We start from the raw sequence: 22,186 nt of genomic DNA on the forward strand, positions 1-22,186 counted from the left end.
CATTCCATTCTCTCTCTCTCTCTCCTCTCCTCTCCATTCTCCTCTCCTCTCCATTCTCTCCTCTCCATTCTCCTCTCCTCTCCTCTCCTCTCCTCTCCTCTCCATTCTCCTCTCCTCTCCATTCTCCTCTCCTCTCCATTCTCTCTCTCATTCCTCTCCCTCTCCATTCTCCTCTCTCCTCTCCATTCTCTCTCCATTCTCTCTCTCTCCTCTCCATTCTCCTCTCCTCTCCCTCTCCATTCTCCTCTCCTCTCCTCTCCATTCTCCTCTCTCTCTCCATTCTCCTCTCTCTCCTCTCCTCTCCTCTCCTCTCCATTCTCCTCTCCTCTCCTCTCCATTCTCCTCTCTCTCTCTCCATTCTCCTCTCCCTCTCCTCTCCATTCTCCTCTCCTCTCCTCTCCTCTCCATTCTCTCTCCTCTCCTCCTCCTCTCCCTCTCCTCTCCTCTCCATTCTCCTCTCCTCTCCTCTCCTATCCTCTCCATTCTCCTCTCCTCTCCTCTCCTCTCCATTCTCCTCTCCTCTCCTCTCCATTCTCCTCTCCCTCTCCTCTCCATTCTCCTCTCTCCTCTCCTCTCCATTCTCCTCTCCTCTCCTTCTCTCCATTCTCCTCTCCTCTCCTCTCCATTCTCCTCTCCTCATTCTCCTCTCCATTCTCCCTCTCCTCTCCTCTCCATTCTCCTCTCCTCTCCTCTCCTCTCCTCTCCATTCTCCTCTCCTCTCCTCTCCTCTCCATTCTCCTCTCCTCTCTGCTCTACATTTAAAACATGAATACTCTAATAATCTACTCTAGTGTTACATCATTATAAAGTTAAATATACCTTGATGTGGTTGTAATTGCCTGTGCAGTAGCGTTATTTAACCAGTAGGTTGCAGTAACATGTGTGTCTTTCTATTTCAGAGTTTTGCCTCAGAGATGAACAGTCTGGTGGCTCTGCACGAGCTGTACAAGTACATCAACAAGTACTATGACCAGGTACACATACAGCGCCTTTCTCAAAGTATTCAGACCACTTGACTTTTTCAACATTTTGTTACGTTACAGCCAAATTATAAAATTGATTAAACAAAAAAAATCCTCATCAATCTACACACGATACCCCACGATGACATCACGATACCCCACGATGACCTCACGATACCCCACAATGACATCACGATACCCCACGATGACCTCACGATACCCCACAATGACATCACGATACCTCACGATACCCCACGATGACCTCACGATACCCCACAATGACATCACGATACCCCACGATGACCTCACGATACCCCACGATGACATCACGATACCCCACGATGACCTCACGATACCCCACGATGACATCACGATACCCCACGATGACATCACGATACCCCACGATGACATCACGATACCCCACGATGACATCACGATACCCCACAATGACATCACGATACCCCACAATGACATCACGATACCCCACGATGACCTCACGATACCCCACGATGACCTCACGATACCCCACGATGACCTCACGATACCCCACGATGACATCACGATACCCCACGATGACATCACGATACCCCACAATGACATCACGATACCCCACAATGACATCACGATACCCCACAATGACATCACGATACCCCATAATGACATCACAATACCCCACAATGACATCACAATACCCCATAATGACATCACAATACCCCACGATGACATCACGATACCCCACAATGACATCACGATACCCCACAATGACATCACGATATCCCACAATGACATCACGATATCCCACAATGACATCACGATATCCCACAATGACATCACGATACCCCACAATGACATCACGATACCCCACGATGACATCACGATACCCCACGATGACATCACAATACCCCACGATGACATCACGATACCCCACAATGACAAAGCATCTTTTGTTTTTGTTTTTTTGCAAATGTATTAAAACAAATACCTTATTTAAATAAGTATTCCGACCCTTCGCTGTGAGACTCGAAATTGAGTTCAGGTGCATCCTGTTTCCATTGATCATCCTTGAGATGTTTCTCCAACTTGATTGGAGTCCCACCTGTGGTAAATTCAATTGATTGGACATGATTTGGAAAGGCACACACCTGTCTATATAAGGTCCCACAGTTGACAGTGCATGTCAGAGCAAAAACCAAGACATGAGGTTGAAGGAATTGTCCGTAGAGCTCCGAGACAGGATTGTGTCGAGGCACAGATCTGGGGATGGGTACCAAAACATTTCTGCAGCATGGAAGGTCTCCAAGAACACAGTGGCCTCCATCATTCTGCAGCATTGAAGGTCCCCAAGAACACAGTGGCCTCCATCATTCTGCAGCATTGAAATCCCCAAGAACACAGTGGCCTCCATCATTCTTAAATGGAAGAAGTTTGGAACCAACAAGACTCTTTCTAGAGCTGGCCGCCCGGCCAAACTGACCAATCAGGAGAGAAGGGCCTTGGTCAGGGAGGTCACCAAGAACCCAATGGTCACTCTGACAGAGCTCCAGAGTTCCTCTGTGGAGATGTGGAGAAACTTCCAGAAGAACAACCGTCGCTGCAGCTCTTCACCAATCAGGCCTTTATGGTAGAGTGGCCAGACTGAAGCCAGTCCTCAGTAAAAGGCACATGACAACCCGCTTGGAGATTGCCAAAAGGCACCTAAAGATGCTCAGACCACGAGAAACAAGATTCTCTGTTCTGATGAAACCAAGATTGAACTGTTTGACCTGAATGCCAAGCGTCACGTCTGGAGGAAACCTGGCACCATCCCTACGGTGAAGCATGGTGGTGGCAGCATGATGCTGTGGGGATGTTTTTCAGAGGCAGGGATTGGTAGACTAGTCAGGATCGAGGGAAAGGTGAACAGAGCAAAGTACAGAGAGATACTTAATGAAAACCTGCTCCAGAGCGCTCAGGACCTCAGACTGGGGGTCCTGAGCGCCAAACGAAGTCATTTCCAGCAATTCTACAGATTTTGCAGTTTTTAATATGCGAACTGATTCAACCTTACTACAAGTTTAGATAGCTGGACTAATTTACCTGACGTGGGCTGATTGAGTGACTGCTGATGTTGCACCTTGTGTATTCTAGTATAACAAATGCTCAACAGGATGTTGACTGAGTTCCTAAAAAATCGAATATATTTTTTGAATGTATTGGTCCGTGGGCAGCAATGTTGCTGTAGGTCATCGTGTCTCTACTGTAATCTACTGTACTATCTGATAGTGAATGCTGTCTCTACTGTAATCTACTGTACTATCTGATAGTGAATGCTGTCTCTACTGTAATCTACTGTACTATCTGATAGTGAATGCTGTCTCTACTGTAATCTACTGTACTATCTGATAGTGAATTCTGTCTGTAGGTCATCGTGTCTCTACTGTAATCTACTGTACTATCTGATAGTGAATACTGTCTGTCTGTAGGTTGTGTCTCTACTGTAATCTACTGTACTATCTGATAGTGAATGCTGTCTGTCTGTAGGTCGTGTCTCTACTGTAATCTACTGTACTATCTGATAGTGAATGCTGTCTCTACTGTAATCTACTGTACTATCTGATAGTGAATGCTGTCTGTCTGTAGGTCATCATGTCACTACTGTAATCTACTGTACTATCTGATAGTGAATGCTGTCTGTAGGTCATCGTGTCTCTACTGTAATCTACTGTACTATCTGATAGTGAATGCTGTCTGTAGGTCATCGTGTCTCTACTGTAATCTACTGTACTATCTGATAGTGAATGCTGTCTGTCTGTGTAGGTCGTGTCTCTACTGTAATCTACTGTACTATCTGATAGTGAATGCTGTCTCTACTGTAATCTACTGTACTATCTGATAGTGAATGCTGTCTGTCTGTAGGTTGTGTCTCTACTGTAATCTACTGTACTATCTGATAGTGAATGCTGTCTGTCTGTGTAGGTCGTGTCTCTACTGTAATCTACTGTACTATCTGATAGTGAATGCTGTCTCTACTGTAATCTACTGTACTATCTGATAGTGAATGCTGTCTGTCTGTAGGTCATCGTGTCTCTACTGTAATCTACTGTACTATCTGATAGTGAATGCTGTCTGTCTGTAGGTCATCGTGTCTCTACTGTAATCTACTGTACTATCTGATAGTGAATGCTGTCTCTACTGTAATCTGCTGTCTCTACTGTAATCTACTGTACTATCTGATAGTGAATGCTGTCTGTCTGTAGGTCATCGTGTCTCTACTGTAATCTACTGTACTATCTGATAGTGAATGCTGTCTGTCTGTAGGTCATCGTGTCTCTACTGTAATCTACTGTACTATCTGATAGTGAATGCTGTCTGTCTGTAGGTCATCGTGTCTCTACTGTAATCTACTGTACTATCTGATAGTGAATGCTGTCTGTCTGTAGGTCATCGTGTCTCTTCTGTAATCTACTGTACTATCTGATAGTGAATGCTGTCTGTAGGTCATCATGTCTCTACTGTACTATCTGATAGTGAATGCTGTCTGTAGGTCATCATGTCTCTACTGTACTATCTGATAGTGAATGCTGTCTGTCTGTAGGTCGTGTCTCTACTGTAATCTACTGTACTATCTGATAGTGAATGCTGTCTGTCTGTAGGTCATCATGTCTCTACTGTAATCTACTGTACTATCTGATAGTGAATCTACTGTACTATCTGTAGGTCATCGTGTTTCTACTGTAATCTACTGTACTATCTGATAGTGAATGCTGTCTCTACTGTAATATCTGATAGTGAATGCTGTCTGTCTGTAGGTCATCATGTCTCTACTGTAATCTACTGTACTATCTGATAGTGAATGCTGTCTCTACTGTAATCTACTGTACTATCTGTAGGTCATCGTGTTTCTACTGTAATCTACTGTACTATCTGATAGTGAATGCTGTCTCTACTGTAATCTACTGTACTATCTGATAGTGAATGCTGTCTGTCTGTAGGTCATCGTGTCTCTACTGTAATCTACTGTACTATCTGATAGTGAATGCTGTCTCTACTGTACTATCTGATAGTGAATGCTGTCTGTCTGTAGGTCATCATGTCTCTACTGTAATCTACTGTACTATCTGATAGTGAATGCTGTCTCTACTGTAATCTACTGTACTATCTGATAGTGAATGCTGTCTGTCTGTAGGTCATTGTGTCTCTACTGTAATCTACTGTACTATCTGATAGTGAATGCTGTCTGTCTGTAGGTCATCGTGTCTCTTCTGTAATCTACTGTACTATCTGATAGTGAATGCTGTCTGTAGGTCATCATGTCTCTACTGTACTATCTGATAGTGAATGCTGTCTGTAGGTCATCATGTCTCTACTGTACTATCTGATAGTGAATGCTGTCTGTCTGTAGGTCGTGTCTCTACTGTAATCTACTGTACTATCTGATAGTGAATGCTGTCTGTCTGTAGGTCATCATGTCTCTACTGTAATCTACTGTACTATCTGATAGTGAATGCTGTCTCTACTGTAATCTACTGTACTATCTGATAGTGAATGCTGTCTCTACTGTAATCTACTGTACTATCTGATAGTGAATGCTGTCTCTACTGTAATCTACTGTACTATCTGATAGTGAATGCTGTCTGTCTGTAGGTCATCGTGTCTCTACTGTAATCTACTGTACTATCTGATAGTGAATGCTGTCTCTACTGTAATATCTGATAGTGAATGCTGTCTGTCTGTAGGTCATCATGTCTCTACTGTAATCTACTGTACTATCTGATAGTGAATGCTGTCTCTACTGTAATCTACTGTACTATCTGATAGTGAATGCTGTCTGTCTGTAGGTCATCGTGTCTCTACTGTAATCTACTGTACTATCTGATAGTGAATGCTGTCTCTACTGTAATCTACTGTACTATCTGATAGTGAATGCTGTCTCTACTGTACTATCTGATAGTGAATGCTGTCTGTCTGTAGGTCATCATGTCTCTACTGTAATCTACTGTACTATCTGATAGTGAATGCTGTCTCTACTGTAATCTACTGTACTATCTGATAGTGAATGCTGTCTGTCTGTAGGTCATTGTGTCTCTACTGTAATCTACTGTACTATCTGATAGTGAATGCTGTCTCTACTGTAATATCTGATAGTGAATGCTGTCAGTCTGTAGGTCATCGTGTCTCTACTGTACTATCTGATAGTGAATGCTGTCTCTACTGTAATCTACTGTACTATCTGATAGTGAATGCTGTCTCTACTGTAATCTACTGTACTATCTGATAGTGAATGCTGTCTGTCTGTAGGTTGTGTCTCTACTGTAATCTACTGTACTATCTGATAGTGAATGCTGTCTGTCTGTAGGTCATCGTGTCTCTACTGTAATCTACTGTACTATCTGATAGTGAATGCTGTCTGTCTGTAGGTCATTGTGTCTCTACTGTAATCTACTGTACTATCTGATAGTGAATGCTGTCTCTACTGTAATCTACTGTACTATCTGATAGTGAATGCTGTCTGTAGGTCATCGTGTCTCTACTGTACTATCTGATAGTGAATGCTGTCTGTAGGTCATCGTGTCTCTACTGTAATCTACTGTACTATCTGATAGTGAATGCTGTCTCTACTGTAATCTACTGTACTATCTGATAGTGAATGCTGTCTGTAGGTCATCATGTCTCTACTGTAATCTACTGTACTATCTGATAGTGAATGCTGTCTGTAGGTCATCGTGTCTCTACTGTACTATCTGATAGTGAATGCTGTCTGTCTGTAGGTCATTGTGTCTCTACTGTAATCTACTGTACTATCTGATAGTGAATGCTGTCTGTCTGTAGGTCATCATGTCTCTACTGTAATCTACTGTACTATCTGATAGTGAATGCTGTCTGTCTGTAGGTCATCGTGTCTCTGGAGGACGACGCAGCTGGACAGAAGATGCAGCTGGCCTATCGTCTACAGCAGGTCGCCGCCCTGGTGGAGAACAAGGTCGCTGACCTTTAACCCCTGATCTCTGACTCCTGACCTGTGGCCTTAGAGCAGGTCGCCTCCCTGGTGGAGAACAAGGTCACTGACCTTTAACCCCTGATCTCTGACCTGTGGCCTTAGAGCAGGTCGCCGCCCTGAGGGAGAACAAGGTCACTGACCTCTAACCCCTGATCTCTGACCTGTGGCCTTAGAGCAGGTCGCCGCCCTGAGGGAGAACAAGGTCACTGACCTTTAACCCCTGATCTCTGACTCCTGACCTGTGGCCGACAGCAGGTCACCGCCCTGAGGGAGAATAAGGTCGCTGACCTCTAACTAGGGACGGAATGTGAAAAGGGCCCTGTCAGTCAAAACCCACACAGCGCCTGACGTCATGTATAGCATGTTACTGTACAGCCACTGAGCTCTGACGTCATGTGTAGCATGTTACTGTATAGCATGTTACCGTACAGCCACTGAGCTCTGACGTCATGTATAGCATGTTACTGTATAGCATGTTACCGTACAGCCACTGAGCGCCTGACGTCATGTATAGCATGTTACTGTACAGCCACTGAGCTCTGACGTCATGTATAGCATGTTACTGTACAGCCACTGAGTTCCAATTCAGGGCGTTTATCCAAATCTGCCATTTACAGGAACGAGGGTGAAGGGTTAACATAACAAAAGCTGTGCCAAATAATGCATCTTACAACATCTGTAAAACAGACCTTGGTCTCAGTAGTACTTCCTGATCTAACAAACAGACCTTGGTCTCAGTAGGACTTCCTGATCTAACAAACAGACCTTGGTCTCAGTAGGACTTCCTGATCTAACAAACAGACCTTGGTCTCAGTAGGACTTCCTGATCTAACAAACAGACCTTGGTCTCAGTAGTACTTCCTGATCTAACAAACAGACCTTGGTCTCAGTAGGACTTCCTGATCTAACAAACAGACCTTGGTCTCAGTAGGACTTCCTGATCTAATAAACAGACCTTGGTCTCAGTACTTCCTGATCTAATAAACAGACCTTGGTCTCAGTAGGACTTCCTGATCTAACAAACAGACCTTGGTCTCAGTAGGACTTCCTGATCTAAGAAACAGACCTTGGTCTCAGTAGGACTTCCTGATCTAACAAACAGACCTTGGTCTCAGTAGGACTTCCTGATCTAATAAACAGACCTTGGTCTCAGTAGGACTTCCTGATCTAAGAAAGGATAAATCAATCAAACAGGCAGCAGACATCATAGCAATAAGTCTCACAGGGGGATGTACTGGGGAATATAAAGGACAAGAAGGCTGGAATAGTTTAAACCTGCAACACCAAGTCTGACCAGAAGAGGGGGCTGTGGTGGAGTTGAGCAGATTTGAGTCATTTTAAAAACCAGCTGTGTTGAGCAGGTTGTTACATTGAACACACACCCACTGTATAGAAACTCATTTATTCTTTGTAAATAGTGCCTACTTATATTCCGTCCCCAATCCCATACCAACCAAAGCTGCCTTTTGTCAACTTTTGAAACAACTTAAAGTGTATAATATTTTTGAAGTCAAACAACTCTGGCGAACCTGTTTTTAATTTGTAAAGATAACAGGGAAAAGCTGGAGATTCTCTTCTGATGATCTGAGGTGATTGTCTTATCTCACGTCTGACTGACAGAACCTGTTACAGATGGTGACCCCTGACCTTTCCTGTTACACGCGGTGACCCCTGACCTTTCCTGTTACACGCGGTGACCCCTGACCTTTCCTGTTACACGCGGTGACCCCTGACCTATCCTGTTACACGCGGTGACCCCTGACCTATCCTGTTACACGCGGTGACCCCTGACCTATCCTGTTACACGCGGTGACCCCTGACCTATCCTGTTACACGCGGTGACCCCTGACCTATCCTGTTACACGCGGTGACCCCTGACCTATCCTGTTACACGCGGTGACCCCTGACCTATCCTGTTACACGCGGTGACCCCTGACCTATCCTGTTACACGCGGTGACCCCTGACCTATCCTGTTACACACGGTGACCCCTGACCTATCCAGTTACACGCGGTGACCCCTGACCTATCCTGTTACACGCGGTGACCCCTGACCTATCCTGTTACACGCGGTGACCCCTGACCTATCCTGTTACACGCGGTGACCCCTGACCTATCCAGTTACACGTGGACTGTAGTGACGCCTCTTGCACTGAGATGTAGTGCACTACTTTAGACCAGAGCCCTATGGAACCCTATTCCCTATGGACCCTGGTCTATAGTAGTGCCCTCTATAGGGTGCCATTTTAGGTTGCACACTTTGACCCATCTCCTGGTTAGTGGACATACAGATCTGTTATGTATTAATCTGTCTTGGTTAGAGATTATGTATTAATCTGTCTTGGGTTAGAGATTTTAAAGATATTAATCTGTCTTGGGTTAGAGGTTCTTTATGTATTAATCTGTCTTGGGTTAGAGGTTCTTTATGTATTAATCTGTCTTGGGTTAGAGATTATGTATTAATCTGTCTTAGTTAGAGATTATTTAGGTATTAATCTGTCTTGGTTAGAGATTCTTTATGTATTAATCTGTCTTGGGTTAGAGATTTTAAAGGTATTAATCTGTCTTGGGTTAGAGGTTCTTTATGTATTAATCTGTCTTGGGTTAGAGGTTCTTTATGTATTAATCTGTCTTGGGTTAGAGATTATGTATTAATCTGTCTTGGGTTAGAGATTCTTTATGTATTAATCTGTCTTGGGTTAGAGATTATGTATTAATCTGTCTTGGGTTAGAGGTTATGTATTAATCTGTCTTGGGTTAGAGGTTCTTTATGTATTAATCTGTCTTGGGTTAGAGATTATGTATTAATCTGTCTTGGGTTAGAGATGATGTATTAATCTGTCTTGGGTTAGAGATTATGTATTAATCTGTCTTGGTTAGAGGTTCTTTATGTATTAATCTGTCTTGGGTTAGAGATTATGTATTAATCTGTCTTGGGTTAGAGATTCTTTATGTATTAATCTGTCTTGGGTTAGAGATTCTTTATGTATTAATCTGTCTTGGTTAGAGATTCTTTATGTATTAATCTGTCTTGGGTTAGAGGTTCTTTATGTATTAATCTGTCTTGGGTTAGAGATTTTAAAGGTATTAATCTGTCTTTGGTTAGAGATTTTTTATGTATTAATCTGTCTTTGTTAGAGGTTCTTTATGTATTAATCTGTCTTGGGTTTGTACAGTTATATTGATGAATGGTAATCTTAATAACTTTTCCTTCCTAACACTTTGTTCTCTGTGTTTGAAGCTCCTGGTCATGAATGTGGCTTGATTTATTGACAGTGGGCAGCCTCCAAAATCACACCCTATGCCCTTTACAGTGAACTGCGTTTAACCAGACTAGTGCACTATATAGGGAATAGGGTGCCGTTTTAGGGACGCAGACGGTGTGATTTTAAAGGATGTTTTTTGACTTGGCTGTGTTGTACACTGTTTTGATTGGAGCGGTTTAAAAGGTTGAAGTCAATTCCTTCCTAGTCATTTCTACAAACCTGTTTGCGTTCCAGGCCGACAACGTTCCAGATGCATCCACCCATTGTTCTGCACCACGTCATTGAGTGGCACAATCGGGCCTCAGATTGCTATGTAATAGGATGTGGTTAGGTGTTTAACATAACAGCTATCTAGGCAGGCATCTGCAGTGTAGTCGTCCTGGAACGTGTCCGCTGTGTTCCTTCCTGTTACTAGTGAGTGTTATGTTGCATGTTCTTTTCTGAACCGGTGTCTGGCTCGAAGGACTGTAGTTTTAACTGAACCGGTGTCTGGCTCGAAGGACTGTAGTTTTAACTGAACCGGTGTCTGGCTCGAAGGACTGTAGTTTTAACTGAACCGGTGTCTGGCTCGTAGGACTGTAGTTTTAACTGAACCGGTGTCTGGCTCGTAGGACTGTAGTTTTAACTGAACCGGTGTCTGTAGTTGTAGTTTAGTGATTCTCTGCATGCATGTGTTTTATTAATCGTCTACAATCAGAGCAGCAAGGGAACCCTACCTCCTACATAGTGCATCACTTTAGACCAGAGCCATCTGGGCTTCCCACCTGGGCTTCCCCACCTGGGCTTCCCATCCGGGCTTCCCCACCTCGGCTTCCCCATCCGGGCTTCCCCACCTGGGCTTCCCATCCGGGCTTCCCCACCTCGGCTTCCCCATCCGGGCTTCCCCACCTGGGCTTCCCATCCGGGCTTCCCACCTGGGCTTCCCCACCTGGGCTTTCCATCCGGGCTTCCACACCTGGGCTTTCCATCCGGGCTTCCCCACCTGGGCTTTCCATCTGGGCTTCCCCATCCGGGCCCCATCCGGGCTTCCCCACCTGGGCTTCCCATCCGGGCTTCCCCACCTGGGCTTCCCATCCGGGCTTCCCCACCTGGGCTTTCCAATTTTCCCTGGTCTAAAGTAGTGCACTATGAAGGGAATATGTGATGTTAACTGTTGTGTTTTTCTACTGGCTGTACAATTTTATATTCTTTCCCATTCAGGGTCATCAACAAAACACAGGTCTGGAACTATTTTAATGAAGAGGTCTCTATCAGAGAAACTATTTTGTATCCCCTATGCCATCCTATTCCCTATATAGTACACTACTTTTGGCCCGGTCAGGCTAGGGACAATAATCCAACTCAAATGTGACACTAAACAGTAGTTTGTAATGACATTGGGGAGTTGAGAGAGAGCTGGAGATCAGCCACATGTCTGTCACTCTGGCATGTGTCTAGTGTGACACCAGATTGTGTCTAGTGTGACACCAGATTGTGTCTACATTGTGACAGAGATTTGTGTCTAGGGGAAGACCAGATTGTGTCAAGTGTAACCAGATTTGTCTGTTTTTTGACACCAGTTTGTGTCTGGTGTGACACCAGATGGGTCTAAGTGTGAGAAGAAATTGTTGTTTTTTTTGGAGTGACACTGTCAAATTGTTGACAATCTGTAAATACGACAGGCAGGTTTTCAGGCAAGGTTTATTTGTTCTTTTAATGGGGAAGAATAAAGTTTTCAATTGTAACAGTATTTGTCTGTTTTTTGTTTGTTTGTGGTGGTTGACTTTTTTTGATGGGAAATTAAGTCCTGAGAAGAAATAATGTTGTTTTTTTTGGAGTGACCTGTCAAACTGTTGACAATCACTTAAACTCACAATACGACAGGCAGGTTTTCAGGCACCCAGGTTTATTCAACTGTTCTATTTAATGGAAACGGAGGATAAAGGAGACGTTTTATTTGATTTGAATCCGTTCGACGGGAGGGAAACGGTGTATCCTGAATACAGGATGAGAGGAAACGGTGTATCCTGAATACAGGAAGAGGGAAACGGTGTATCCTGAATACAGGAAGAGGGAAACGGTGTATCCTGAATACAGGAAGAGGGAAACGGTGTATCCTGAATACAGGATGAGGGAACGGTGTATCCTGAAACAGGAAGAGGGTATCCTGAATACAGGAAGAGGGAAACGGTGTATCCTGAATACAGGAAGAGGGAAACGGTGTATCCTGAATACAGGAAGAGGGAAACGGTGTATCCTGAATACAGGAAGAGGGAAACGGTGTATCCTGAATACAGGAAGAGGGAAACGGTGTATCCTGAATACAGGAAGAGGGAAACGGTGTATCCTGAATACAGGAAGAGGGAAACGGTGTATCCTGAATACAGGAAGAGGGAAACGGTGTATCCTGAATACAGGAAGAGGGAAACGGTGTATCCTGAATACAGGATGAGGGAAACGGTGTATCCTGAATACAGGAAGAGGGAAACGGTGTATCCTGAATACAGGAAGAGGGAAACGGTGTATCCTGAATACAGGAAGAGGGAAACGGTGTATCCTGAATACAGGAAGAGGGAAACGGTGTATCCTGAATACAGGAAGAGGGAAACGGTGTATCCTGAATACAGGAAGAGGGAAACGGTGTATCCTGAATACAGGAAGAGGGAAACGGTGTATCCTGAATACAGGAAGAGGGAACGGTGTATCCTGAATACAGGAAGAGGGAAACGGTGTATCCTGAATACAGGAAGAGGGAAACGGTGTATCCTGAATACAGGAAGAGGGAAACGGTGTATCCTGAATACAGGAAGAGGGAAACGGTGTATCCTGAATACAGGATGAGGGACGGATGGGGGAAACGGTGTATCCTGAATACAGGATGAGGGAAACGGTGTATCCTGAATACAGGAAGAGGGAAACGGTGTATCCTGAATACAGGAAGAGGGAAACGTATCCTGAATGTATCCCTGAATATCCTGAATACAGGAAGAGGGAAACGGTGTATCCTGAATACAGGATGAGGGAAACGGTGTATCCTGAATACAGGAAGAGGGAAACGGTGTATCCTGAATACAGGAAGAGGGAAACGGTGTATCCTGAATACAGGATGAGAGGAAACGGTGTTTTCTGAATACAGGAAGAGGGAAACGGTGTATCCTGAATACAGGATGAGGGAAACGGTGTATCCTGAATACAGGATGAGGGAAACGGTGTATCCTGAATACAGGAAGAGGGAAACGGTGTATCCTGAATACAGGAAGAGGGAAACGGTGTATCCTGAATACAGGATGAGAGGAAACGGTGTTTTCTGAATACAGGAAGAGGGAAACGGTGTATCCTGAATACAGGAAGAGGGAAACGGTGCATCCTGAATACAGGAAGAGGGAAACGGTGTATCCTGAATACAGGAAGAGGGAAACGGTGTATCCTGAATACAGGATGAGGGAAACGGTGTATCATGAATACAGGAAGGTAAGCAGGGCACTTGATGTCAACACGTCGGCTCACTATAAAGCTCCACTCCACAGTTAATTAGAAATACCTGCTAAATCTATTTTTCAACTATACAAATAATGTATCTTTGCAGTGTTCTTGTCCTGACTTTGAAGAATTGGCTGGATGCAAGTTTAACCATCCAATTATTTTAAGATCTACAGGACTGCAAGTTCCACCACGGACTGGGGCAATGTGTTGGTACATGAGAACTGGATGGTAACTTTACATGAAGTAAAGGTGTGGGGCTTTAACTCCTTTTTTGGAAGACGTTTAAAATGTTTTACAGGGAAGTACAGTGCTTACTGAGCATCCCGTTTAGTCCTCGACCTGGTAAAGCCTGGCCGGCAGCCCATACCGAGGGAGAGAGGCGTAAATATACCTATTCCCAGTATGGGAAAATATTGTAATTACAAAGTCAAATTAATGATCTGTTGTCAGGCTACCTGATGGTCTGGTTTTCATGGAAACGTAGTGTAGCAGGCAGATCGATTTCCAAACTTTCTACAACAACAAATCACTGGACAAGTTAATGGAAACATATGGTTAAAAAGTGTCTGGACGCCTCATTCCAAGATCATGGGCATTAATATGGTGTTGGTCCCCTCGTTGCTGCTATAACAGCCTCCACTCTTCTGGGAAGGCTTTCCACTAGATGTAGGAACATTGCTGCTATAACAGCCTCCACTCTTCAGGGAAGGCTTTCCACTAGATGTTGGAACATTGCTGCTATAACAGCCTCCACTGTTCTGGGAAGGCTTTCCACTAGATGTAGGAACATTGCTGCTATAACAGCCTCCACTCTTCTGGGAAGGCTTTCTACTAGATGTTGGAACATTGCTGCTATAACAGCCTCCACTCTTCTGGGAAGGCTTTCCACTAGATGTTGGAACATTGCTGCTATAACAGCCTCCACTCTTCAGGGAAGGCTTTCTCCTAGATGTTGGAACATTGCTGCTAAAACAGCCTCCACTCTTCAGGGAAGGCTTTCCACTAGATGTAGGAACATTGCTGCTATAACAGCCTCCACTCTTCTGGGAAGGCTTTCCACTAGATGTAGGAACATTGCTGCTATAACAGCCTCCACTCTTCTGGGAAGGCTTTCCACTAGATGTAGGAACATGGCTGCTATAACAGCCTCCACTCTTCTGGGAAGGCTTTCCACTAGATGTAGGAACATTGCTGCTATAACAGCCTCCACTCTTCTGGGAAGGCTTTCTACTAGATGTTGGAACATTGCTGCTATAACAGCTTCCACTCTTCAGGGAAGGCTTTCTACTAGATGTTGGAACATTGCTGCTAAAACAGCCTCCACTCTTCAGGGAAGGCTTTCCACTAGATGTAGGAACATTGCTGCTATAACAGCCTCCACTCTTCTGGGAAGGCTTTCCACTAGATGTAGGAACATTGCTGCTATAACAGCCTCCACTCTTCTGGGAAGGCTTTCCACTAGATGTAGGAACATTGCTGCTATAACAGCCTCCACTCTTCTGGGAAGGCTTTCCACTAGATGTAGGAACATTGCTGCTATAACAGCCTCCACTCTTCTGGGAAGGCTTTCCACTAGATGTAGGAACATTGCTGCTATAACAGCCTCCACTCTTCTGGGAAGGCTTTCTACTAGATGTTGGAACATTGCTGCTATAACAGCCTCCACTCTTCAGGGAAGGCTTTCTACTAGATGTTGGAACATTGCTGCTATAACAGCCTCCACTCTTCTGGGAAGGCTTTCCACTAGATGTTGGAACATTGCTGCAGGGGGACTTGCTTCCATTCAGCCACAAGAGCATTAGTGAGGTTGGGCACTGATGTTTAGTGATTAGACCTGACTCGCTGTCGGCGTTACAATTCATCCCAAAGATGCTCGATGGGGTTGAGGTCAGTGCTCTGTGCAGGCCAGTCAAGTTCTTCCACACCGATCTCGACAAACCGTTTCTGTATGGACCTCGCTTGGTGCACAGGGGCATTATCATGCTGAACCAGGAAAGGGCCTTCCCTAAACTCTTGCCACAATGTTGGAGGGACAGAATAGTCTAGAATGTCATTGTATGCTGTAGTGTTAAGATTTCCATTCACTGGAACTAAGGGGCCCGAACCATGAAAAACAGCCCCAGACCATTATTCCTCCTCCACCAAACTTTACAGTTGGCACTAGGCATAGGGGAAGGGAGCGTTCTCCTGGCATCTGCCTAACCCAGATACGTCCATTGGACTGCCAGGTGGTGAAGCACGGAAACCATGGAAACCCATTTCATGAATCTACCAACAAACAGTTATTGTGCTGACGTTGCTTCCAGAGGCAGTTTGGAACTCTAGTGAGACCGAAGACAGATTTTTTTACAGGTTTCAGCACTCGGCGTTCCCGTTCTGTGAGCTTGTGTGGCCTACCACTTCGTGGCTGAGCCGTTGTTGCTCCTAGGCGTTTCCACTTCACAATAACGGCACTTACAGTTGACTGGGGCAGAGCAGAAATTTTATGAACTGACTTGTTGAAAGTCACTGAGCTCTTCAGTACGGGCCATTCTACTGCCAATGTTTGTCTATGGAGATTGCATGGCGGTGTGCTCAATTTTATACACCTGTCATCAACGGGTGTGGCTGAAATTGACAAATCCACTAATTTGAAGGGGTGTCCAAAAAACCTTTGGCCTTGTAGAGCAGCTAATTACTTCCTTTGAATCAATGTTGAAATTAACCAAATTGTAAGATGCAAACAGAAAACCACCAAGTGATTAGATATCAACTTGCTTCAGGCTAAGCTAGCTCTCGGAAATCCTATTGTCTCCGGGTTATTTGGCAGACAGAGTTTATGGAACTATCAGTTTAAAAAGGCAAATTCGCACAATCACTCTAGTTTAACATCATTAACCAGCGGGCTCTAGAATGGCATCAAAGCCTCATAAACCAGCGGGCTCTAGAATGGCATCAAAGCCTCATAAACCAGCGGGCTCTAGAATGGCATCAAAGCCTCATTAACCAACGGGCTCTAGAATGGCATCAAAGCCTCATTAACCAACGGGCTCTAGAATGGCATCAAAGCCTCATTAACCAATGGGCTCTAGAATGGCATCAAGATAGGAGGTAGGCCTTCGACCATTAAGATAGGAGGCAGGGCTGTCGACCATTCAGATAGGAGGCAGGGCTGTCGACCAATCAAAGCTTCATTAACCAGCGGGCTCTAGAATGGCATCAAACCTCATTAACCAGCGTGGTCTAGAATGGCATCAAATCCTCATTAACCAGCGGGCTCTAGAATGGCATCAAACCTCATTAACCAGCGTGGTCTAGAATGGCATCAAAGCCTCATTAACCAACGGGCTCTAGAATGGCATCAAACCTCATTAACCAACGGGCTCTAGAATGGCATCAAACCTCATTAACCAGCGGGCTCTAGAATGGCATCAAAGCCTCATTAACCAACGGGCTCTAGAATGGCATCAAAGCCTCATTAACCAACGGGCTCTAGAATGGCATCAAAGCCTCATTAACCAGCGGGCTCTAGAATGGCATCAAAGCCTCATTAACCAACGGGCTCTAGAATGGCATCAAAGCCTCATTAACCAACGGGCTCTAGAATGGCATCAAACCTCATTAACCAGCGGGCTCTAGAATGGCATCAAAGCCTCATTAACCAGCGGGCTCTAGAATGGCATCAAAGCCTCATTAACCAGCGGGCTCTAGAATGGCATCAAACCTCATTAACCAGCGGGCTCTAGAATGGCATCAAAGCCTCATTAACCAGCGGGCTCTAGAATGGCATCAAAGCCTCATTAACCAGCGGGCTCTAGAATGGCATCAAAGCCTCATTAACCAGCGGGCTCTAGAATGGCATCAAAGCCTCATAAACCAGCGGGCTCTAGAATGGCATCAAAGCCTCATTAACCAACGGGCTCTAGAATGGCATCAAAGCATCATTAACCAACGGGCTCTAGAATGGCATCAAACGGGCCTCATTCATTAACCAACGGGCTCTAGAATGGCATCAAAGCCTCATTAACCAAAGGGCTCTAGAATGGCATCAAAGCCTCATTAACCAGCGGGCTCTAGAATGGCATCAAAGCCTCATTAACCAACGGGCTCTAGAATGGCATCAAAGCCTCATTAACCAACGGGCTCTAGAATGGCATCAAACCTCATTAACCAACGGGCTCTAGAATGGCATCAAACCTCATTAACCAGCGGGCTCTAGAATGGCATCAAAGCCTCATCAACCAACGGGCTCTAGAATGGCATCAAAGCCTCATCAACCAACGGGCTCTAGAATGGCATCAAAGCCTCATCAACCAACGGGCTCTAGAATGGCATCAAAGCCTCATTAACCAACGGGCTCTAGAATGGCATCAAAGCCTCATAAACCAGCGGGCTCTAGAATGGCATCAAAGCCTCATTAACCAACGGGCTCTAGAATGGCATCAAAGCATCATTAACCAACGGGCTCTAGAATGGCATCAAAGCCTCATTAACCAACGGGCTCTAGAATGGCATCAAAGCCTCATTAACCAGCGGGCTCTAGAATGGCATCAAAGCCTCATTAACCAGCGGGCTCTAGAATGGCATCAAAGCCTCATTAACCAGCGGGCTCTAGAATGGCATCAAAGCCTCATTAACCAGCGGGCTCTAGAATGGCATCAAACCTCATTAACCAGCGGGCTCTAGAATGGCATCAAAGCCTCATTAACCAGCGGGCTCTAGAATGGCATCAAATCCTCATTAACCAGCGGGCTCTAGAATGGCATCAAAGCCTCATTAACCAGCGGGCTCTAGAATGGCATCAAAGCCTCATTAACCAGCGGGCTCTAGAATGGCATCAAAGCCTCATCAACCAACGGGCTCTAGAATGGCATCAAAGCCTCATCCACCAACGGGCTCTAGAATGGCATCAAAGCCTCATTAACCAGCGGGCTCTAGAATGGCATCAAAGCCTCATTAACCAACGGGCTCTAGAATGGCATCAAAGCCTCATTAACCAGCGGGCTCTAGAATGGCATCAAAGCCTCATTAACCAACGGGCTCTAGAATGGCATCAAAGCCTCATTAACCAACGGGCTCTAGAATGGCATCAAACCTCATTAACCAACGGGCTCTAGAATGGCATCAAACCTCATTAACCAGCGGGCTCTAGAATGGCATCAAAGCCTCATTAACCAACGGGCTCTAGAATGGCATCAAAGCCTCATTAACCAACGGGCTCTAGAATGGCATCAAAGCCTCATTAACCAACGGGCTCTAGAATGGCATCAAACCTCATTAACCAGCGGGCTCTAGAATGGCATCAAAGCCTCATTAACCAACGGGCTCTAGAATGGCATCAAAGCCTCATTAACCAGCGGGCTCTAGAATGGCATCAAAGCCTCATAAACCAGCGGGCTCTAGAATGGCATCAAAGCCTCATTAACCAACGCGCTCTAGAATTGCATCAAAGCATCATTAACCAACGGGCTCTAGAATGGCATCAAAGCCTCATTAACCAAAGGGCTCTAGAATGGCATCAAAGCCTCATTAACCAGCGGGCTCTAGAATGGCATCAAAGCCTCATTAACCAACGGGCTCTAGAATGGCATCAAAGCCTCATTAACCAACGGGCTCTAGAATGGCATCAAACCTCATTAACCAACGGGCTCTAGAATGGCATCAAACCTCATTAACCAGCGGGCTCTAGAATGGCATCAAAGCCTCATCAACCAACGGGCTCTAGAATGGCATCAAAGCCTCATCAACCAACGGGCTCTAGAATGGCATCAAAGCCTCATCAACCAGCGGGCTCTAGAATGGCATCAAACCTCATTAACCAGCGGGCTCTAGAATGGCATCAAAGCCTCATTAACCAGCGGGCTCTAGAATGGCATCAAAGCCTCATTAACCAGCGGGCTCTAGAATGGCATCAAAGCCTCATTAACCAGCGGGCTCTAGAATGGCATCAAAGCCTCATTAACCAGCGGGCTCTAGAATGGCATCAAAGCCTCATTAACCAGCGGGCTCTAGAATGGCATCAAAGCCTCATTAACCAGCGGGCTCTAGAATGGCATCAAAGCCTCATTAACCAGCGGGCTCTAGAATGGCATCAAAGCCTCATTAACCAACGGGCTCTAGAATGGCATCAAAGCCTCATTAACCAACGGGCTCTAGAATGGCATCAAACCTCATTAACCAGCGGGCTCTAGAATGGCATCAAAGCCTCATTAACCAGCGGGCTCTAGAATGGCATCAAAGCCTCATTAACCAGCGGGCTCTAGAATGGCATCAAACCTCATTAACCAGCGGGCTCTAGAATGGCATCAAAGCCTCATTAACCAGCGGGCTCTAGAATGGCATCAAAGCCTCATTAACCAGCGGGCTCTAGAATGGCATCAAAGCCTCATTAACCAGCGGGCTCTAGAATGGCATCAAAGCCTCATTAACCAACGGGCTCTAGAATGGCATCAAAGCCTCATTAACCAGCGGGCTCTAGAATGGCATCAAAGCCTCATTAACCAACGGGCTCTAGAATGGCATCAAAGCCTCATTAACCAACGGGCTCTAGAATGGCATCAAAGCCTCATCAACCAACGGGCTCTAGAATGGCATCAAAGCCTCATCAACCAGCGGGCTCTAGAATGGCATCAAACCTCATTAACCAGCGGGCTCTAGAATGGCATCAAAGCCTCATTAACCAGCGGGCTCTAGAATGGCATCAAAGCCTCATTAACCAGCGGGCTCTAGAATGGCATCAAAGCCTCATTAACCAGCGGGCTCTAGAATGGCATCAAAGCCTCATTAACCAGCGGGCTCTAGAATGGCATCAAAGCCTCATTAACCAGCGGGCTCTAGAATGGCATCAAAGCCTCATTAACCAGCGGGCTCTAGAATGGCATCAAAGCCTCATTAACCAGCGGGCTCTAGAATGGCATCAAAGCCTCATTAACCAGCGGGCTCTAGAATGGCATCAAAGCCTCATTAACCAACGGGCTCTAGAATGGCATCAAAGCCTCATTAACCAACGGGCTCTAGAATGGCATCAAAGCCTCATTAACCAACGGGCTCTAGAATGGCATCAAATCCTCATTAACCAGCGGGCTCTAGAATGGCATCAAAGCCTCATTAACCAGCGGGCTCTAGAATGGCATCAAAGCCTCATTAACCAGCGGGCTCTAGAATGGCATCAAAGCCTCATTAACCAGCGGGCTCTAGAATGGCATCAAAGCCTCATTAACCAACGGGCTCTAGAATGGCATCAAAGCCTCATTAACCAACGGGCTCTAGAATGGCATCAAAGCCTCATTAACCAACGGGCTCTAGAATGGCATCAAATCCTCATTAACCAGCGGGCTCTAGAATGGCATCAAAGCCTCATTAACCAGCGGGCTCTAGAATGGCATCAAAGCCTCATTAACCAACGGGCTCTAGAATGGCATCAAAGCCTCATTAACCAACGGGCTCTAGAATGGCATCAAAGCCTCATTAACCAACGGGCTCTAGAATGGCATCAAATCCTCATTAACCAGCGGGCTCTAGAATGGCATCAAATCCTCATTAACCAGCGGGCTCTAGAATGGCATCAAACCTCATTAACCAACGGGCTCTAGAAGGGTCGTAGTCAGGGGTTGCCATCAGGGGTCGTAGTCAGGGGTTGCCAGTTTGATGACTGTAGGCTTCAATACAGAGTCACGCTTCCCAAGGAGCTTAGAGGACGTTTCATCGTCGAACATCAGCAACAAAAAAAGGTCACGGTTCACCTAAAACAAAGTGGATCCCCTCAACTTCATGACCAACTCATGCTGTCAGACAAATCACCTGTAGTTCTGATTACAATACATACTACATCACTCAATATTTTGATGTCCAGAAACCTGGGAAAGACCGAGGACATCTGTGCTCCTGTCTGGACTATAAACCAGCTCCTGACGATACTGGAACACATCCATCTTCTGATGGAAAAACAAATCTATCGGCCGAGTGGACAAGGAATAATATGGCCTCCTAAGCATCACCACCAGGCTGGTGGTGCAGGTCAGTCTTCCTCCTTTGGGTTGGGACTGGGGTGAAATACTCTTCTTGATGGGTCGACGTGAGGTCTTCCTTGATACCGTCTTCAGGCTATAAGTCAGATACCCTTTGCCCCTGTCAGGATCATAGACGTGTTCCTTAGATGTGAGGAAAGTGACCCAACATGGTATCCAAATGGTTATTATTTTTTTAGACTTGATTCTATGACTGTTTGTGTGTCAAAATATGAAAGCAGACACGGTCTACCTGCACTTACGCCTTAGGCGGAAAAAGGATCTCTCAACGAAGGAAAGAGGGTCACATTTCCAAGAGCGTAACGTTCTCTCTGTTGACGAGTGGGAAGCCTCCTGCTCTTTAAAACACCAAATGTGTTTAACTAAAGTTTTGTTGCAGAAGATACTGTATCTTTCTACATAACATCTGTGTGTCGTTTCTTTTGATCTGTTGCTTGTGATCAGACTGGATAATGAGACGTTTGCCTCCTTCTCTCCTGGTTCTGTGGTCCAATGTGCTTGGTTGTCTGGTACTC

The 22,186-nt window shown here is 45.4% G+C and overlaps 1 protein-coding gene across 1 annotated transcript in view; it reads left to right on the forward strand.

The window, feature by feature from the left end:
- LOC115123529 (plexin-B3-like) overlaps positions 1–11,677 on the forward strand; it is a 61,022-nt gene extending 49,345 nt beyond the window's left edge. The window contains exons 11-12 of the mRNA XM_065005113.1: positions 900–974; positions 6,832–11,677. Coding sequence (XP_064861185.1) covers positions 900–974; positions 6,832–6,936 — 180 coding nt within the window. The 3' untranslated portion in view covers positions 6,937–11,677. The remainder of the gene's footprint in view (positions 1–899; positions 975–6,831) is intronic.
- Positions 11,678–22,186: the final 10,509 nt, after the last annotated feature.

Source organism: Oncorhynchus nerka, linkage group LG20 (assembly GCF_034236695.1).
Source record: "Oncorhynchus nerka isolate Pitt River linkage group LG20, Oner_Uvic_2.0, whole genome shotgun sequence".
Classification (NCBI taxonomy): domain Eukaryota; kingdom Metazoa; phylum Chordata; class Actinopteri; order Salmoniformes; family Salmonidae; genus Oncorhynchus; species Oncorhynchus nerka.